The following is a 21,082-nucleotide window of genomic DNA, read 5'->3' on the forward strand; positions in this document are numbered from 1 at the left end:
TCAGGACACGTGGGTGGCACAGACCCCCCAGACCCATGAGCTGCTGGGGTTCAGCCTCCCACCCCCACTCCAGACAGAGCTGCCCAAGAGGAGCTGAGAAATGCCAGAGGGAATGTGACACCCCCCTGTGTAATGACTGTTAAGTAACTGCAACACTGGCACTTACGGATGAATATATGTCTATGCAAAATAAAAATAAACCCAAACATGTTTGTGTACACAAGGAAACAAGATGTAAAAGCGTATTTAAATAACTTGCATCCACTCACAGCAGAAAGGACAAGCTGGGTGGGATGAGCAGAGTGATGTTTTAACCACCAACAACTGCAGGATTTGGGTGCTCAGTTCTCTCAGCCAAAAGATTCTGAGCAAACCAGGGAAAAGCTTTGAACTGTAGTTGGTAATCCAGGACAAGAAAAGGCAGAAGGTGTGTTTTTGAATGTGCCGATATAGAGGAAAAGGACACATAAATAAAAAACCTAATCAGGAAGTATTTGTAAGCTCCATGAAGAATTATTGTGAAAAAATTTCTATGCACAAAGGCAGCAGAAGGCTGGGCAAATGTAAACAGACCTTACACAGGCAAGACTGTTCTCAGCCACACACGCAGGGAGAAGGGAATACAACCACCAGGCTGAGGCATACATGCTGTCAGATCCCAGAGCTGCCTCAGTTTCATGCCTGGCTTTTCCTACACCTTACAATTTCATCATTGTTGTTAGATGACTAATCCTTAAATAAGATCTGAAAACCTGCCTTGCTGACTGCTGCCTTCTCATTGCAGCCTGACCTACTACAGTTACATATAACCTGGTTTGTATTTAGAGCCCTTTTTTCCCTGGTTTATACTCCACTGAACAAGGCTGTGCGCACAAACAAGAGCATCGTCCAAGAAAAAAAATGCCTTGTTGGGCATAAAAAGACACAGTCACACACAAGCCAAGCTGTTCTGCCTCTCAGCTGTCCAGGGCTGAGCTTGTCACCTTTGAGCCCCTGGGTACAGCACAGGGATGTTAATTCTTGGGAGTTTCCTAATCTATGATGTTCTGGTTTTTTGTTTGTTTGTTTCTTTGTTATTTAGTTAAACGCTTCAAATAATGGCAAATGGAACTGCAGGAAAGCTGCTTCTCTTCAGAAGCTGGGTTTGGTTTTCCTGCCTTGAAAGCAAGATTTATAAAGCCCAGAACAGTAGAGGAGATGGTTAATAAAATCTGTGTGAGGAAAAAAATGGCCTAATTGGATGTGGCAGATGTAGAGAGAGCAGGAGAGGGAAGAGGAAAGGAAGGAGAGGGAAGGAGAACAGGAAAGAGCCTATTTGAAAAAATATTCATGCCATGAATGAACGTGATAAAAAATATGGAAAGGAATTAGGAATCCCAGTTAGGATCACCCTTTAACATGTTTCAGTGCCAGTTCTCTGCAAACAAAAATGCACTCCAACCCTCATATCTAAATCATGTAGTTCCCAAACTGACTGGTTAGAAAATATGCTTTCCTTTTGCTCACTTTGTTTACACATTCAGTTTCTGGCAACATGAGCCTATATTTGCCTTCAATCTTTGGGGAGAACAGGATTAAGATACTATTGATAATGGTATCAATATCCCTAAAATCCTAGCTTGTCCTTTGACTGCAGCCAGCACGGCTCACCTCACATGAAGCACGGCCTTGCCAGTGACATCAGAGCTGGGATCTGAACAACTGCCTGCTCCCCACCTTGACAATTACTGCCTAATTCTGAAATCCTAACACGTACATGTTATTGTACATATGCAGTTAGAACTCAGTCATTCTTTTGCTGCAGAAGATGCAGAATGTGTTTAAAATGTTCAAATATCTGAACTCATGCTGCCCAGAAAGCAGAGAGGATACAAAACACCAGTGTAATAAGGTCCCCATCTACCACAAAAACAGCCTAGCAAAGGTGTGACTCTTCCCAATATGAATTTTTATACTGGAAGAAGTGTATACTTCTGTTATTATTTTTTTTTCTAAATAAGAAATGGATAGGGGAGGCTACTACTGTATGGCACTGCAGCCATGGCGCTAAATCATTCCACTCCGAGATGGTGCCTGTTAATCACCTCGTTATCCAGATACATAAATATACGCTGTGCTTTGGTGTCCTGCCCCTTACCCTTGACAGGCCCTGAGGATAATCTGTGGCAATCGCCTTTGCTGAAAGTGAGGGAAGCAGACGGGAGGAGGAGAAGAGGGAGCAGAAGGGAGGGGGGAGGGGGATGAAATAAAACTGAGGAGGAGAGAACTTTGAGTATTCCAGGGCAGCTGCTGGAAAAGGAAGGTTTGCCTCAGTCCTGTGACTGCAGACATCCTTCGGTCCCCACCATGAGGATCAATGTGCTGAGTGATCCAGCCCAGCCGCACCCACTGGCGTCTCTCCGAGCTGCTCCTGTCTTGGCAGATGCTGCCAGGAGGAGAGAGACCAGGGGGAGAGGAGGGAGATCTGCAGTGCTGCATCACCACATGGCTTCACTGCAGCACAGTAACGTTACAAGGAAAAACCACGACACTTTCTGAAAGGCCAGGAGAGGGGAGGCGGCAAGAGCACCGTGCTTCCTCACACAGCAGCAAGGCAAGATGGAGGTGAACATGCTCCAAGGAGCGACCTTTGTCCCAGCAGAGGGCTGGGAAGAGGGGACAGAAGGCCAGGGGAGGTATGGCCATGACCTTTGGTAGCATTGGCAGAACAGCTCCTCTCAACCTTCGCCTCCTATCACTACACCTGTGCGTCAGCCCTTCCCAAGGCTGCATTTTGCAATCACTGCCAGACCAACAGAAACAAAGAGGTGCCTTTGCTCTGCTCCCACTCTGCAGACTCCAATGAAAACAAGGCCTTTTAGTGCCTCTTCCCGTCCACAACTCCTGCTGATTAACCATTAGCTCTGCATCATAACAAAGATGGCTGAGGCCCTGTTTACAGAGAGGTTTACAGTTCAACCTAAAGCAGAGATGAGGATGTGCGGGAGCTTGGTTATGTCACCAAGCCCCTCCACCAGCACAGCACAACTGAAGCACCCAGCTATAAACACACATCGAGCAGCCCTTGCAGAAAAAAGTTGCCCAATAATCACTGCTCGAACAAAGCCACGCTAATCCAGCTTTTCAGACAAAGAAAAGGAATTCATAATTTAAGCATTATCGTTTTATTCACTGTAGATCAAAGCACCTCTATATTCAAGCAGCTGAAATGTCTCTGGGCTCTTGGCATGGCTGCTCAGCATGTTTCCCTCACTTTCCAGCCCTTCCTCCTCCCCAGCTCTTCCTTCCAAACCAGGAGACAGCAGAGCTGGGTTGGGAAACGCAGCCTCCGTCAATGCTGGGCTAGTTCCTCCTCCCCAGCAGTGACGTGTCACCCAGGCACAGCCAAAGTCATCCTGCACCCTACAGCCTTCCCTACCCTGGGGATTGGCACCCTCGGCTTTCCAGCTCTAATAAACCATTTCAGCTCGGTTGCTCACTCTGAACAGTCATCCTCCATGGCCTCCACTGTTCCAAGCAAAAGCATTCTAAACAAAGCATGGGCTATGAGAATGCTGGCCAGTAACCGTGTAGTACGCAAACCTTACTGTTTAGTTGCAATATTCTATAAACTGATTAGGATCTTTATAGGACAATCTGCACATGACAAGAAAAGGTGGGTTGAAGTGACAGAGATTTGTTTTGAATATAAACCAAATCCCACTTTAAATCATGGTATTTTCCTGTTTCTCTTGCTGCACTCCCCACAAGCCTGTGAAGACTTTTCATACCAACTATCTTCACCACTGCAGTTCTACAGGTCGGCTACATCCTGGCTGAAGAAACTTCACCACATTTTTATTTAGAAGCTGGCACCATGCTCCATTCCCCGTACTACTAAATGTAACAGACACTGCAGGACCCAAAATAACGCAGGAGTTTTTTCTGTGTGTTTCTGCACCGCCCATTGCAAGCATGATTTGACAAGCTGCTCCGATGCAGCAGGACATCCGAGTATTTTGTATCCACTCGGGCTCCCTTTGACTGCAGTTAGGTGTCTTCAGCCATCTGAAAAGCTTGGCTGATTTTGCTGTGCCACACTCCTTCCTCCTCCGTGATTATATAACCTCAGCAAGCCCCAGCCTGCATTATTCAGTAAAACGCTCGCACAGCTTGAAGCTTTCCTTAGCCAATCACATTCCTCTGGCTTTGTTGTTATTTCATAACAAAATAATGTGTCCTGGAATAATACTTCACCAGATGTTTGTGCGTCTTCTCCTTATTCCTGATGGCAAATCAGTCCAAATACCCAAGGCTAGGGGTATTCCAGCCCTGCATTCCCCCTGCACAAGGCAGGTCTGCTCTAGGTACAGGGAAATCCAGGATGTGCAGATACTAAACCTCTATAAAGCAGGATGCCACCAGCCTCCATGGGGGTTTTAGCCAATCTAATGGATGTCTATTGAGTCCATGAACATCAGTTCTAGGGTCTTCTGCTATCATGGATGCTCATTTCACAGCCTGAGAAACTTGGCCCACCACAACAGCGTGTGCAGCCACTTCCCAGCCATAGAATACACAAAATAACACACCAAAGAGCAGCACCGACCACACTGGGATCTTACCAGCAGCAAGATACCAAGCCACAGGGACAGGTATCCTTAATCCTGTCTGGAGTTAAGCACCAGCCTCCAGTACCACCAGCTCCCAGCAGAAACTGCACAGTGAGTGTCTCCCACCCGATCGCTCACAAAAGGTGTTTAATATTCACCACTGTGAGAGTTCCTGAGCCAGCAACACAAAGGGAACTTGTGTCTTTACACGGGTGTTTGCAAAGATTATGGCACTACAACTGCTCACAATAAGGGCAATGATACAATAAATGATATATGCAGCAGGCAAACATGTTTATCCTAAGAAAATGTTCCAAACTTCATATTCATTATAGCCATGTGCTTTATTGCCATAAAATTTATATATACACTTACAGTTTTTTTTAGAAAAGGAATTTCATATGTAGGGTGATATAAGATGGTATTTCACAGCCTTCAGACCTAAGCAGCACAAGTCTTTGGAATTAAACTGTGCCTCAAATAATGCAGAGCATTACTCAAAATCTGACAATATCATCACATGCCTGGCATGGAAGGAGACCTGAGGACTGAGAGACACAGAAAAATCAAGGCATCTAAACAAAAACCACTCAAAATTGCAATGACTGTTTCATAAATACAGTAACTAATGTGCAGCAGACAGCAAAATCAGGGAGACTTGAGAAGAGCATGCACAGAGCTAGGCTGAAAATTATTCCAATTCAATGAGACGGATCTTGACAGAAACAAGCAGAATTCCACCATCCTGGAAAACTACACTTGCAATCAAGTCTAGCAAATGTAGGGAACTATCACCTGTTGAGCCACAATCACTTCACTTTGTAGGACTGCCTGGGCCAGCAGAAGCACTCAGGGCAGATCAGGAGTAGTATTTACTATGGACAACTCGATACTAAGTCCTGCTTGGGTCCTCACCAACTGTGTCCTTCACACACACCATGAACCTCCCAGACTCCTTCCTCTCTGCTGTATTTCCAGCAGACATGTGGTAGGTTAAGTCCCCCCACAAGAACAAGAGTGATCATGAGACTTCTCCCAGCTGCTTAGAGAATATTTAATCTATCTCTTCAGATGAAATTGGTCTCCTGGTTGAGTGGTCGAGAACAGACTCCCATTGGGATATTTGCCTTGTTAGCCTCCCCACTGTTCTTTCCCATAAACACTGAACCCTGTCACCACCATCATTTAAGCTCTAGACAATGCAAACACTTCCTAACACACAGGACTACCCCACCACCTCTCCTTCCTTGCCAATTCCTTCTGAAGAAGTCACAGTCATTCACTGCAGAACTCCAGTTGTGCCAGCCATCCCCACCATGATTCCATAACGGCAAGTCATACCATCATCTCCTGCTGTGCAATGATTTCCAGCTCCTCCTGTTTCTCACCCGTGCTGGGGGCACTGGTGCAGATAAATTTAAATTGCTCTGTCTATAAAGACACAGCAAGTGGCTGGGACAGCACTCCAGACAATCACAAGTAGGAAAGCTCATCCATGAGTGATAAATCCAGATGTGCAGCTCTGAAATCCTTCACCTTCCTAGTGCCAAGCAAAATAAAAGCTCCTCGTATCACAAGGAGCTCTGGTTTTTGAGCCACACCAAGAACAGCCCTTGTGACAACAATGATTCAGAAACATGCCCTAATTACCAAGCTCCCATCATTTTCTAGATTACAATCTGAGATGCTTTAAAACCTGTTTAGAGTGATCTTTATTGGCTCTGTAACCTTTGGGGGGAGAAAAACAATGTTCTTCAGGGCATTCTCTGTAGCTTTTCTTCTAGTAATAAAGATCTTCAGGGAAACGTCAAAATCCAGGAGCAGAAACAATCAACATTGAGGTTACATGCTCAGGCAAACAGTCCTGGGGTAAATCCTGAGCACAACGCTCATCCTTCTACCCTCCTGCCCCAACACCTAATAACCACTCAAACCCTGACCCCTCTGGACTCTGCAGCTCCCTCTGGCCCCCAGCAGCACTCAATGGGAGGGAAATCTCCCAACTCCCCACTACAAACAGGGGTTTTGTTAATGAGATACAGCACGTGTTCCTGCCACGCACAGAAAACAGCCAGGGCTTTGTCTGCACTCGTAATCCCTCCCTAAGAGATGACAAAGTAGGAAATTAAAAAGCTAGCATAGGCACATTCACCGATACTCCTGATACCTCTGGTATTTAGGAGCAACATGCTCAACAGATCAGACAGTCCAGAGATAATTCCATGCTGGAGCAAGTGCTCGCCTCTTGCTTTACAGCTCAATCAAATCTCCATTTTAAGACCCCAAGTAAGAGTGTTTCCTAATGAAGACATTTTATTTATGTCTTTATTGCAAAGTGACCTTTTGGATACTGCTGAAGCATTAATATACAAATGGAATTATTATGTACCATAGAGGGCAATATTTAAACCTGGTTTTTTCATAGTTGCCACTTTTGGTAGCAACAATTTCATCCAAGAGTCAATACGTCAGGAAATTTTTCTGCAATCTCCGTAACAACCAGTTCCACTGTAGATCAGCTGTTGCAGCCAACATGCATCAGGTCACGTGTGAATATAGGTGCATCCATTCCTTAAAATATTGACCAGTTCCACTGCAAGACTCCCAGGACATAGAACAGCCCCCAGGAGGAGTCCTAGCAACCTTTCAAACCAGGGCAAAGAGGAGGGCAGGGAAGCTGAACCCATACTTTGGACATGGGGATTACATGAAGCTGGATGAATAAAAATGCCTCTCAGCACTCCATGCAACATCTCACTGGGCTACATTTAATATCCTCCTCACCCCAGTCAGCAGTTCCACTGCCAGCAGAGTCAGGAGAACCCAGCATTGCATCAGCCCAGCCAGAGCTCGACTGCGCTGCAGCGAAGGGCTCGACACAGCATCAGCCACTTACAGCTTCTAGGGTAACTGGATGAGGCATGGCCACCTCAGCCAGCCAGGACAGAGAAAGTCTCTTACTAAGGCACTTTTCCTAGTTGTTTCTTTGGAACAATCAAGGAAAAGCATGGGAGCACCCATAGCTTACTGGTATATAAATTAATTAAAAAAAAAAAATCAAAGCAGCTTTGTGAACAGAACTAATGAAGACTCATTTCTTACAGATGCGTGTCTTGAGGTCGAATTCTCTGGCGTCCAATAACTGCCAGTTCCCACTGCAGTTTTTCCCACGGTCAGGAACACCTCTCTCCCATGTGGATTCTTTAATGTCTAATAAGGGCTGTGCTTTCACTGCAGCTTTTCTCTCCATGGGGCCGCTAATCACGTCTCTCTCCTCTATTAAAACTGCTTGTTTTCACAAAACTCAAAGGAACGTCGTGTCTCTGAGACTGAATATCCCCTTTACCCTCAAGTTTAGCTGAAACTGGCAAATGGATTCAGAATTGATATGGGAAGATATATATATACACATGGCAGGAATACCTCAATCTTGCCCTGCAAGCAGATCAGAATAAATATCACTACTTGTATAAGCATGGAAAGGTTACAGAAATATGCAGGAACTCTGCATGTTCAGCTGTGTTGTCTCAAGCACAACAAGCTGTGATTCTTTATCCCCAACCTACACAGATGCGCATCATCACGTTCCTACACGCTAGACACAGAACCACCGAATTCCATCTCCAGGGCATTATTTTCTTCCAGCTTAAAGCATAATCTGCAGATTTGCTTCAAAAATACCAGTGGTGATAGGCTACGTTTAACTCTTTCTGCAGGGGAATTGCTCAAGTCTGTTCTTTTGTGTGACTGATTTTAGGATTTGTTTGGATTTGATGTTAAGAACGTGCGGCATCTCAACTGTAGGGGAATCTCTTGATTATTCAAGTTTTTTTTTTTCATTCTTACATGAAAGGGTAATTCCCCATCTCACTTTTGCTTCTTCTCCAAGCTCTGCTTTGCATGTATTTGGCAGCAGATGGAGAAAAATGCTGAGTCACAACATTATGGTCTTCCAGCCATGCTGCATAGCACTTGAGATGTGAATCATCTTGAAGCTTTAGAAGTCTTGGTCCCATTGGTACAAGACTTCTCTAGCAACTGACATTTACCACCTCTTCTCCACGAAAATGGTACTTCAGAAGAAAAAGAAAGTTTATCTGTCCGTGGTCTCTGAGACCACCTCAAGTAATGGAACTGCTATTCCCCCTCAAACTTCAGCTGGGTTTGAACAAATTACGTGCTTCAGTTCAGCCCACAGGTTTGACAACTTAACATTCATCTCCGACAGAAATCAGCCACGGATCCAAGCACTCACAGTCAATATCCCCAACCATAAAAGCTCACCAATGCTAACAGGTTATGATCTTGACACCAAGGAGGAAATCCAGCCAGTTCCCAGCCAGTCCAGCCACTCCCGCTCTGCCACACCAGCCAGTCACCAAACACAGATGTGCAAATGTTATTTTGTTGCTTCGTGACTCACCGCTTCCATTGCCCTGGAGAAAGTGCTTGTCCCTGTGACTAAACCAACTGGCAGCACAGTCCTTAGCATGAGCCAGGTGTCAGCCGAAGGAAAATAATATTCCCCACTGACAAGTGCCCGGCAAGAGCCTGGCGCACACTTGGGTGGGTGTGTTTTGACTGCAGTGACTACCTGTGCTCCAGGCATTTTCTCCACAGGCGAGAGCCTGGGACTTTCCAGAGCCAAGCTCCTGAACCAGCTACACTTTAATGGCTTTCCTTTTAGCGCAACTCAAAGTCGAGGTTTTGCAAAGCTGAGCTGGAAACTTGAGTTTCATCACAACAACAGGCAAGGTTTCACACCTTGGCTTTAAAAGCTGACTAAAAGGAGGCCTCACCACACCAAAGACTTGAGCAGAGCTGTATCTGGAGGTGAACACGTACTACCACACCAAGAGGACTCCTCCTCGGGTTCAAGGATACACAAGCACAGCTGCTGGGAAAGGTGCTCCTTCTTTTTATGCCGTTTCAGTGATCAACTTCACCTTTAAGTTGAAAAATCAGACTGACACAAGCTAGGCAAGAGCATTAACTGCAGCCAACCCAGGGGCTGTAAACTCTGAAAGGATGTAGAGGAAGAGATGCTTCCTGAGCAAAAGTGCTGCCAAAAAATGGTGTATCTCACTATGCCCACAACCAGCGTTATCGCCTACAACATCAATCTTGAAGCCACTTTTATTTTTTAAATGTGGCAAAGCTTCTCTGCTGCTAATTCTTCCAACAAGTTGTTTCAGAGTTAAGAAAAAGACCAAAAGTTTACTGAGACTTTGATTACAAGGAGGTGACTGCTGGCCACTGGCTGTCTGGATGCATATCCAGCTGCCTTCCTAAGAGCAGCATCTCACAGATGCCATGAAATTAAATCAGATGTTGATTACATATACAAGGGAGATACTCATCCACTCTGAGCTTTTATTCCCCTCACAGTTAGGATGCTAATGAGGCCGGAAGACTTCTTTCCCCGGCAAAAATGACTTCTTTAAACATACAACTTGGCAATTTATTTTTCTTATTTTGTCCTATTAACTATTACAGGTCACCCACAGCTGTGACAGAGAGCTTAAAGAGGGACATTTAAACAAGCCTCTGTGATCTCCTTGGCAGCCATCACTGTTAATGAGGACAGGAGGTATTCACCCAGCAGCAGGAGCAGATGCACCACAGCACGGAGCTTTGTGCCATGTGGAAGCGGTGAACACCTCATCAAAGACCCAGGGAAAGCTGTGACAGGGACACCAAGTTACTCTCAATCCCATGGATAGCAAACACATCAGTTTTCTTCCTGAAGAAAAACTGTAGATGACTCACTACTTGCTTATATAAAATAATTTACAATCTGGCCATTCTTTTTGTAGAGCTAAAAGATGGTTTCAAATCCAGCTCTGACTGGGTACCTGACCACCTTTGGGACAGGAACTTGGTCTGAACACAGCTCCCATTTCCTACCACACTAGGAATAACAAAAGACATGGAAGCTCCTCCATTTGGACAGAGGGGCATCCAAGAGGAACACACACAGGTCAGAACTATCTCACCAGCAGGATCCAACAGACAGCCCTGCAGATCATCCATTCACCCTCCTTCCAGAGATGTCTGGACCTCTCTGGCTTTTCAGTGGAGAGATGAGAGCATGCTCAGCGCATTCTGATAAGATACAGAAGCTCACACTCCAGATCTAAAAGTGCTTATACAAAAAAAAGCTTTCAGTTTTAAGTTGTTGAGACTGATTAAAAAGGGAAAGAGAAAGGAAACAAAAAAGGCTCCCTTTTGTTCTTAAAAATGTCCGAGCCTCTAATCAGACCACGGCTGTTGCAACAGACTGCTGCTCTCCTCCCGTGATCAATTTGTCTGAGTGGGAAACTGATATTCCTTCCACATCCGTACTCTGCTCCTTCTCACCCAAGTCACCACGAACATCTGGACCTCGCACAAGGCACAGACATACAAACTCTAGTCCAGAGCCAGCCACATGCAACAGCTACAGAATGCATTTCCAAAAAATCCATCCCAGGAGGACGGTGGTTCCACCAAATTCAAAGGTGCTGCCTTCAATCCTTCCTGCTGACAGACCAGGCTGCAGCAGGCCCTGGGATATATCTGGTGTATTCATGGAAAGCCTGCAACAGTGTTTGTTCTTTTACTGAAGGATGTTATCTTCACACTGCAGGATTTTACAGATTACAGGAGATGATTACAGAGCGTCAGCAGGTTAAAGAATAACTATGGAAATGTACAAACCAAAGCAGTTGCTGTGTTTTATTCATGGTCAAGGAGCCTTCATCACCTCTGAATGTGCTGCTGCAGAACAGTGATGGAGATCAGTTTCAGGAGATCTCAACTGCCATTACTCCACAGGCATTAAGGTGAAACCTCCAAGTAAGTGTGTTTATACTTGTGTACTATCACCAGGTGGGAAACACTGCTGACTTGTAGCCTGGGTGATTAAAAAAGCAACTTCTGTCTGATTTTCATTAACTGTCCAAGGATTCTTCAGAACACCACAAAAACTTGAGCAAAGAAAGCAGCAAGGCTGGTTGTACATTGTGAATTTCCATCCTCAGGCTCCTGTTCCTCCCACAAGATTACTAAATCAGCATGCCAAAGATGCAGCTAAAATCAGAATCTTATTATGGAGAACCGTAATGTTTCTAGTTTATTTCTCAATTCATTGTTTAGGAATGATTGTCCTTGCAGTCTTTGGTTTCAGGGCGTTCTCAGACCTCAGCAAGTTCAACGAACTTAATAAAAAACACAAGTGAAATATCTCACTGGTTCTTATTTTTGGTAGCTACAAATCCAGAACATATCCAACCCAGTGACAGCTCCACAACTCACACCCACAGCAACTCTCCTGAAACCTTCAGCAGCCTAAAAGCAGCCAGGAGGGGTGACCCTCAGTTCCACCCCTTTGCAAACATCCTCAAAACACAGTTTTGGTGTTCGCTATTTCTCAGGTGCCTCTTCACATGCAAAAGCGCATCTCCTCCTCTTCCTCACAACCCAACAGCAGCATGAAGCCACCACAAGCTGCAGTTGTGACACATCAGCTCACAAAAACAAAGCTCCTGAGGAGCCCCAGGTCCACCCTGACTCATCACCTCACCCAACATCTGCCTTCTACTCATTTGGATATTTACTTCCTTTTTTTATGGAAAGCCAGAGAGTGCCTCTTCACCCTCAGTGAAGACAAGGACCTAATTTTGGGCATACCTTAAGATGTCAATAAGGTCATTTGGCAGAGAACTTGGCATGACTTTCTGGCCTATGAAAAGCAAGGAGGAAAAAAAATACAGTCAACAAGGCCATCACAAAGTGAATTTAAGCCTTTATTCATCTCCTATTCTGACCTGATGAATGGATTTAATACCCTTGTATGCCTCACTGGACTAGTAAATTCTCAATATATGAATCTTGTACTCTGTTTTCTTGTACTCTGCAGCGATTATTTTACTGTTGTACCAAAGGAATTTACACTAAGGGCAAGAAATACCAAAAGCCAACATTGCTCTTACGGGGCTCAGCAACAACAAAAGCTGCTCACATCAAATCACAAATAATCACAACTAAACACAGCCTGGACCTTTGAAGAAAGTTCAGAGAATAAACAACAGCAGCCAGGCTCAGCAGATGACAGAATTTTGTGACCGAGTGACATCAACTTATTTTTCTGCCACAGCTCAGTGTATAAAACCCCTTAATAGAAGCTTAGTCCAAATCTACACTCTTCATGGCTTTTCATTAAGTTTCTTTGAAATAATTACCCAGCCATTTCCTCGGCCAATGTGGCATCAAGTGCAGGCAAAGAGCAGACTCCATAGCAGCCACGGATCTCAGTCTGCTTGGGAGCCACGCTCCAGGACTCGGCCTGGGGGAACCAGGAAGCAGCTGCAGGCAGACACTGCTGGGTAACAAGCCAGGATGCCACGGAGGTGGTGCCTGTGCTGCTTTAGGGCACTTGTGGATCAGTACTAGGAATAGAATTATTAAAGATCTGATGGCAAACCACCACCAGAACCAGCACCACCATCACTCCAATGAGCCACCTGACTGATCAACCTACGCTCCATGCGAGGCTGACGTTCACTGGAATCCACCGAAAGAACCTGCCTCCTCTTCTGATTCCAGCCAATTATTTTAATCCCCTGCCCCAGTCTCCCAACCAAACCACCTACTATGGTCTCTGGATTACATTACCGGAAGCGTTTGTAAAACCAGCACAAACAAGTTCTGATGCTGCCCATTATTCCAGGCATCACTCCAGTAAAACACAGGCATAAATTGTACCCTCCCCTCCTTCACAGCTCTGAGCTGGAAAAGGCAGTACCTCATCTGTGAAAATACTTGAAGTGACACAAATCAAGAGATGAAACAGGAATAGTTCCTTCTGTGGTCTTACTTCTGTATTTTCCTACAATAAAAATACACTTGAATAGAGATCTCTATAGGCTGAGCTGAGTTAGGATAACCATCCATGTGTTTGCATCCCAAGTGATATCCAAGGACTTATTAATCAGTGATCACGAAAAAGAGCCAGGGAACACATTTAAGAGCTTTACTAGAAAACTGTGAGCAGAAAAAACCTTGTTCCATCTGACTCAAGCCAGTTCCCGTGGAAAGGCACTGCAAGACCTGCCAGTGTCTGACGTGGGAAGTTTTTTCTCCAAGTATTCCACACCAGTTCTCGCCAGGTCACAGCCTTCACCAGAGCTACCAAAATTCCCTTACACCTCCTCTGTCCACAGCAGTGACATGGAGCAGAAGGCACAGATTCCACCCTCCCAGCCCGAATTTATACTCCATGCTATCACAAACTGACCAGATATTTTCTAGGAATTACTGAAAACAGACACTCACTATCATGAGTTTTTGCAGTTATGTTTAAAATGCCAACCCCTTCTCCAGGATGTATCCAAAGAATCTCCTGAGAGACAGACACTGGAAAACGGCGAAGCCACACAAAGCCCATTCCCCACTCCAAAAAACCCTTAGAAGTTATTTATATCCTCCAAGATTGCCCTGATCTACAGTGTATTCTGTTGATTTTCAAGGAGCACACTTGTTTCCTGAAATCTAAGGTTTCTCCTGGACTTGTTGCCACTGTGAATGTCTTAATTCTCCCTCAGCACAGGAGATTGCACTCGACAGTCAGATGGTCCATCATTAAGAGGCTTTTACTCCTCTTTGTGCTTTGAAACACCAGTAAAGGGACAAAGCCATGTTCTTTCAGATAACTGAAAGAAAACACAGAGAAGAAAAAAAATATGGAAGGGCAGGACTTGTGTTGGGGACAACTGTTACTATATTTAGTTGCCTTGTTCTGCCAGCTGCTGAGCATCTGTTTCAGTGATGATGAACGATGAGTTTTTTTCCAGCATTAATTAGGTGAACCCAAACCACTATTCCCACCACTTCCTCAAGCTCACATCTCCCAGATCATGACTCGAATTCGCTACTTATTCCACCTGAACAGCAGATCTCCAATCCTGCTACTGGCTGCTTTTCTATTTCAGGGTTCCTTAATAGTTCAGCTGAAAGGAAATACAGAGCATTAGTTTTTGAAAAGGGAGTTTTTGGGTAAGAAGCTGAAAAACAATTTCAATGCATTGAAAATCTCTCCTTTGCAATCCCCTTTAATATTAAGTAAACTGATTTTAGAAAAGGCTTCTAAGGAAAAAAAGAGCACTGCATATGTAAGCCAGTGCTGCTTGAGATCAGCTTCAGTATTCTCTAATTTGAGAGAAGAATTCACAGCATGGAGTGTTATTTACCTCACTAAACTAAACAAACCAATCAGGAGCATATGGGGGGAAAGAATAAAAACATACATTTCTTCAAAATTCTTAATTCATCCCTTTATAGAATTCCTTATGGGGCTGTAAATCCAAGCAAGGTTCCCATAGTCCGCAGTTAAGTGAAGGGGGGAGGAGAGGCAGCAAATCCTCCATACGCCTGCTGAGTTGTAAGTATTAGGAGTGTTCCCTGAATTTTTGATTCTTTGGAAACAAGATGGTTGTTTCTCAAACTCACCCCCAGAAGGGACTGTGCAGCAGTCCTGTGAACGGGCTTCCATCTGAGAAGGACATTCCCAGAAGGTATTTCCCAAGCACAGTGGAAAAACAAACACCCCAGTGAGCTGCAGAGAGGCTCCAGGAGTGAGGAGACTGCCGGTCACAGCCCAGCTGAGGTTTTAGGCGGTTTTTCCCCCAAACCCTGCCCCGCTGCCCACGGCCTCTATGGCTCAGCCCTATTCCCAGGCTGGGGGATGGGTGGGAACTGGGCTCTGCCAAGCCCCGCTGCATCCGAAAAGACTCCCAACTACGGCGTCCTTTCCAAGGAGGGAGCCTTCCCACCTTCACGGCCGGGCAGCCACTTTCCTTCCCTCTGGATAAACCCACCACACCGTGCAAGCCTTGTGCAGCGCATGTCCCTTCCCCCAGGCGAGCACAGGCATACAAAGGAAGCCGTGCTCCATTGTCCACCTACAGCACCTACACACCGAGCCTCGGACCCGGCTCCACACTCAGCCCCCCAGCCCTTTTCCAGCCACAAATATTCCAGTGGTTACACCCCACTAGCATTCGCAGGTGGAGTGTCATTCCCTCCCCCTGCTTTAGTACCTGCAACCAAAGGGTTGAAGCATGTTTTAACTGTGTTTACCAGCGTGAGATCAGCCTCATCCAAACACATAAACCCCGGGCAAAAAATCACTTTGGAAAAACAGGGAGAAATGCCTGGCTACGAAGCTCCTTCCCAAACCTCCGATCGCAACTTGCCGAGGTAAAAACAACCAAAAAAAGGTAATTAATTCAGCGCCTGCCATTTTTCCCATCCATCTCCAAGCAACAGTACCATAGCAACTTTTTCCCTGCTTTAATACATCTTATAAAAAAGAAGAGGACTGGACAAATTAAAACCGAGGAATGTCAGATTTCCACTGTGGAGCACCTAGTCCCTCAGCTAGTTATGGATGAATTAACCAACTAACCCTAGAGCGAGCCCTTTCCCCCCGCCAAAACCGGGCTTTGTACAGCAGTGGGTCATGTAACCTGGCCTTGAGAGACACGACAAACCACCCTGGATACACATCACCATCCCACGCGTTGACCAAGCGGCAAAATCTCGGCTCAGGGGATAATAAAAGTGAAAAAAGGTGAAGCTTGATTAAAACAGGGCAGTTTCAGAGTGATGAGGATGCAGAGATATGGTTTGGTTGCTGCAGCCGCTGGGGCCAGGAGGATGGAGGGGGATGCGGAGACTCCCAGTCCTTCCACAAAAGACAACCAGAAAACAGGGAAGAGGCGCTGGGATCTTCCTTTTTCCCCCTCGGTGTCACTGCATCTATTTTTCCCATGGTGACTCATTATTAAGGACGCTCCGTCATTTTTCCAACACAGGAAGATTAAAGGAAGCCTCAAAATCCATTTTTTTCTGCTGCTGGTGGGATTAAAGCAAAGCGCCTGGAGGGGCCATGAGCTGAACAGGGCTCGTTACTCTTTTTCTTCCTAAAAAATAGCTTCCAGCGTGGGGTGCATCAACTTGAGAGTATTTCCACAGGAGAAAGGTGTTGTTGAGGCGGCGGGGAAGAACCCTCTTCCTCCTCCTCCTCCTCGGAGGGAAAGACGGAGGGAGGAAGAAAAAAACACAATCATACAAACAGCTACTACTTCCTTATGAGCGAGATTAACCTGTACAACAACAACCACAAAAAAAAAAAAAAAAAAAAAACCAAAAAAAAAAACAACCCAGCACAATATAAGGAGTCCAGAGCGCTTCCCGCGTGCAGGATCCCGTGTCTTCACCGTGGGTTTGTGTTTTTTTTTTTTTCCCCCCAGAGTCACGTTTTCGCAGCTGCAGGCAGCTCGGTTCCCACAGCTCGCTGAACCTCGGGGGGACACGCAGCATCCTTCACAGCTCCAGGTGGGAGGGAAACGCAGTGAAATGGGCGAAAATAAATTTTTACAAGTCCGAGCGTTGGATAATTTAAAAAAAAAATTAAAAGCGGAATGGAAAACAAGTCGACCAGGCTTAGCGCTGCCTCCCGACATCCTTGGGATGGGATCCGCTCCGTGCCGACCGCTGAGCCCCACTGGCTGCTGCTCCGTCGTTTCGGGTCCGTTTTTAGCCATTTTTGTATTTCCCCGCTCCGGCCGCGCCGCCGATCCCGCCATGGCGCGGGTTATTTACAGCGCTGTTTTCCTCCTCCTCTCCACGGGAGCCGCCGTCCCCGCGCACTCCTCCCCCCCTTTCCCACGTTTTTCCCCTCGTTTTTCCCCACACCGCGGGTCGGGCAGGACTGGTCCCCCTCGCCCCTCCCCACTCACCGCTTGAAGTGCTCGATGATCTTCTCCTCGCGCACGTTCTCCGGCAGGTTGCCCACCCAGAGGTGCCTGGTTTCCCGGACCATGCTGCGCGGCGCGGGGCGAGCCCGCCGCCCGTGCCCCGGCTCCCGGCCGCCGCCTGCCCCCGCGCCGCGCCGCCGGCCGCCGCTCGCCGCCCGCCGCCGCCTCCGCCTCGCCCTCCGCCCCTTCCGCCGCGGGGCCCGGCCGCCCTCAGCGCCACCGGCCGCCGGACCGCACCATCCCCGCCGGGGGGGCCCTCTGCCCGCCGGGCCGGCTGCCGGGCGCCGGGCTCGTTCTCCGCCGCGGCTGCGCTCCCTCGCCGGCTCCCCCCGCCGCGCCGCCCGCTCGCTCGCTCCCGCTGCCTCCTCCTTCTCCTCCTCCGGCAGCGGCAGCGCGGCGCCCCCGCCGCCGCCTCCTCCTCTTTCCCCCCCCGCGCTCCCGCTGCTCCGCCGGCCCGGCCGCGCTCGCTCGCTCTGCCCCCCTCCCCTTCCCTTTTCCCTTCCCTTGCCCGCGCCTCGCGCAGCGCCACACGGGGGCCCCCGCGCAGGCGCACTGCGCCCCGGGGCGCGCGCCGCGGGGCCGCCGGGGGGTGGGGAGAGAGCGCGCGCCGCCCCGCGCGGGGGGGGCGGGACTGCGCGTGCGCGGGGCGGCGGGGGCAGTGGGGGTGTGAGAAACGGGGGGATGAGAGAATCGGGATGGGGGCTGTGAGAACTGGGATGGGCATGTGAGAAACGGGAGGGTGAGAGAATTAGGACTGTGAGACAGACACGCAGTGGGGGTTGTGAGAAAACGGGGGGCTCTCAGAGTCTTATTGAGGAGCTGTGAGGATCGTTACAGGGGCTTTGAAAATTGTAATGGGGGCTGTGAGAGTTGAGATGGGGCTGTGACGTAACAGGGCTGTGAGAGATGTAACAAGAATTGTAAGAGGCTGTGAGAAATGTACGGGGGCTCTGAGAGTCCTGATGGGGCTGGGAGCCTCACAGTGCTGGGCTGGGGCAGCTGTAATGGGTAGCTGTGAGAGACAGAACGGGTCTTTGCACTGCAAGGACTAAGTCCCGCTGGCACCGCTCAAAGGGGCTTCACCCAGCCAGGAACCCCTGCCGACTCCCAAACCTAGAGCTCCCCCGCATCCCTTAAGAATTCCAAAAACCTAGGGCACAAACTACCTGCATTCCCAGGTGAGCATACACCCAGCCAGTGGCCACTGGGGAGACAAGTAAAACATTCGTTGAGGTGCTGGCAGGGAGAGTCCCACACTGCCTGTGGCTCTGGTGTCTGTAATGGCTGTAAAGGTCAGAGCAACAGGAACGCCCTTGGCAGCCCCAAATGCTTCCCTCTGCCAAGACAGGGATGATCTGTCACCCTGAGACACTTCCTCCACCAAAGCAGAGTGGTCGTGTTGTCCTGAGGCACTTCAACAGAACAGAGACCACGTTGGCATAAAAACCACACATGAGAAACTCCCACTGCGGGCAGGATTCGCCTCCTGCTCCCCCACGGGGGTTGGCAGAGCTCGTTAATTAACATGGGGTGCAGAAATTGTCCCTTGCCAATATCACCCATCTCTAGTTGCCTGACACGTCACACCCCAGCTCGGCAAGGTAGAACTAGATATTTTTTAACCCACAAGATCTTCTTTTTCACCAAAACATGCCACTGCACTGATAAAACACCTAATCTATGACCCAAAAGAAAAATGCCCAACCACTTCCCTCTGTGAGACTTGGAGCAGCTTGAGGTCAGGATAAAAAACACCCCCACAGCCACAAGTGTTGGTGTTTAAAGCCTTCACTGCTTTTACCAAAGAGCGAACCCATATTTCAGTATTTTCCATGACTGAAGTCTCCTGATGACATTTTGATATTGATCGAACACGTTTTATTTGTCAGAGCTGCCTCTTGCCACCCAGTCCGGCCAGACACCATAACCTTCCAGCAACAAGTCCTCCTCGCTACTGGTCAAAGTCACCAAGCTGTAGTAGCTTAACAAACATGCAAATCTCCTGATTTAATCAGATCTCTGACGTACGTGGACTCAATCTGTGGTGGCTCCAAGCCTTATCCCCAACTGCAGCAGCTGCAAGCCCATTCTTTGACAGCCCCATGTCTCAGTTTCCCCGGTGATGATGGGCTCTGCCAAACCAGGATCTACTGATTACTTAAAAAACACAACAATTCCTTGCACACAAACCATTTATTATTTAAAACATGTGATGGAGCCACGTGTGCTCAAGAAAATGTGCTGCCAACGTGTTTCACCAGTGCTTCCAGTGTGGAACTGGGCTCAGCTTTCTATTTCACCTGGTGGGAAGCCCAAGGAGCAGTTTGTACATGTCTCTACCTTTTATGGGCTCTCCATTTCAGAGAAGGAAAGCCCAAACCAAAACCAAACCAAAAGTCAAACAACTTTTCCATGACAAATTCTCCCTGTCTGATGGAGTGCACATGCTGCAACTGCAATTCCAACTGTTCTTCTTTCCTGCTGGGGTGGCATCTCCGAGGGACAGGAGGAAACCACACTAGCTCCCAGGTCCTTCCAGGGAATCTGACACGGAGTCACTGCTGTCACCTGGCCATCTTACAGGACACACAGGGGCTGGGAGGTGTCACAAACAAAGCCATCTACTCTATTGACAGGAGAGGGTTGAGACAGTGCCAGGAGGGTTCCATTTTCATAACAGCCAGCTGGAAGAGGAGCACAAAGCTTGGCTGGTGATGCAAAACAAAGCTCTGGACCATTGTGATACTCTTCAAAAGCTTTGCAGTGAAACTGTTCTAGTTGCAACCGAACCAGCAGTGCTGCTGTAACAAGATTCCCTCCCCAGCTCAGTGAAAGACTTTAAAGAACACAGACCCAGGCTGGAGACCAGAGCAGCTAAAACCCTCCCCTCAGCAGGCCAGAAGGGCTGTGAGGAAGGACCAACACCATCCTTGTGCAGAGCAGATACATGTTTGTGCCAGCCCAGTGTCCTGCAATGAGCAACAGCAGGATGAGCACCGAGGGGCGAGAGATGGATGCACTGGGCCTGTGTGCTGCCCTTCCCAGGGGCCAAACAGCTGAAGACAAGGGGACTTGAGCTGTTTTCCATGACCTGATGAGCCTCAGCCTTTGGGATACACATTGCAAGGAACAATTTACTCCTGGGAGGGTGTAGCTGAGAGCCCAGCTATCTCCGGACATTTCAGCCAACCCCACAGTTAAAATATTTGGATGTTTCTTATCGGTGCTTAGAGAGGATTAAAGTGCCAGGCCATTTATTAGTGAGGGAACAGGTTATAAACACATCTCAGCTTGAACACCATGTTCATGTCAGGAAAAGCAGGGCAAGAACAGGACAGATCAAAAGAGAGCCATTAAAGGCGTGAGAAAATGGGGTTGCCATATAAGGAGCTAATAAAGTTAGCAGCTCTCCAGTTTGAAGGGAAAAAAAAAGGGCAGGAGAAATGGAAAACATCCTTGGGGTCCACACAGCAGTCTCTCTTTGAGGAGGAAAAGCCAATAAATAGAAGCAGGCAGACACAATGCTTCAAAAGGCAGGTTTATCCATTTTGAACACGGCGCCTTCCCAAGCAGCAGAGCTGCCACACATTGCTGAGACTGCTCACCAAACATTTCAAAATGCAAAGATTAGATAATGAGCAAGGACAGCAATAGGGCTCTGTTTGCTCAGGCCGTAACTTCCTACCCTCA

At 47.6% G+C, this 21,082-nt stretch overlaps 1 protein-coding gene across 4 annotated transcripts in view; it reads right to left on the reverse strand.

The window, feature by feature from the left end:
* Nucleotides 1–17,559, reverse strand: part of SPEN (spen family transcriptional repressor) — a 66,030-nt gene extending 48,471 nt beyond the window's left edge. For all 4 annotated transcript variants that reach the window (XM_066334460.1, XM_066334462.1, XM_066334461.1 and 1 more), the window contains exon 1: nucleotides 17,375–17,559. In XM_066334460.1, coding sequence (XP_066190557.1) covers nucleotides 17,375–17,457 — 83 coding nt within the window. In that variant the 5' untranslated portion in view covers nucleotides 17,458–17,559. The remainder of the gene's footprint in view (nucleotides 1–17,374) is intronic.
* Nucleotides 17,560–21,082: the final 3,523 nt, after the last annotated feature.

The sequence above is a fragment of the Sylvia atricapilla genome, chromosome 22 (genome assembly GCF_009819655.1).
Source record: "Sylvia atricapilla isolate bSylAtr1 chromosome 22, bSylAtr1.pri, whole genome shotgun sequence".
Classification (NCBI taxonomy): Eukaryota; Metazoa; Chordata; class Aves; order Passeriformes; family Sylviidae; genus Sylvia; species Sylvia atricapilla.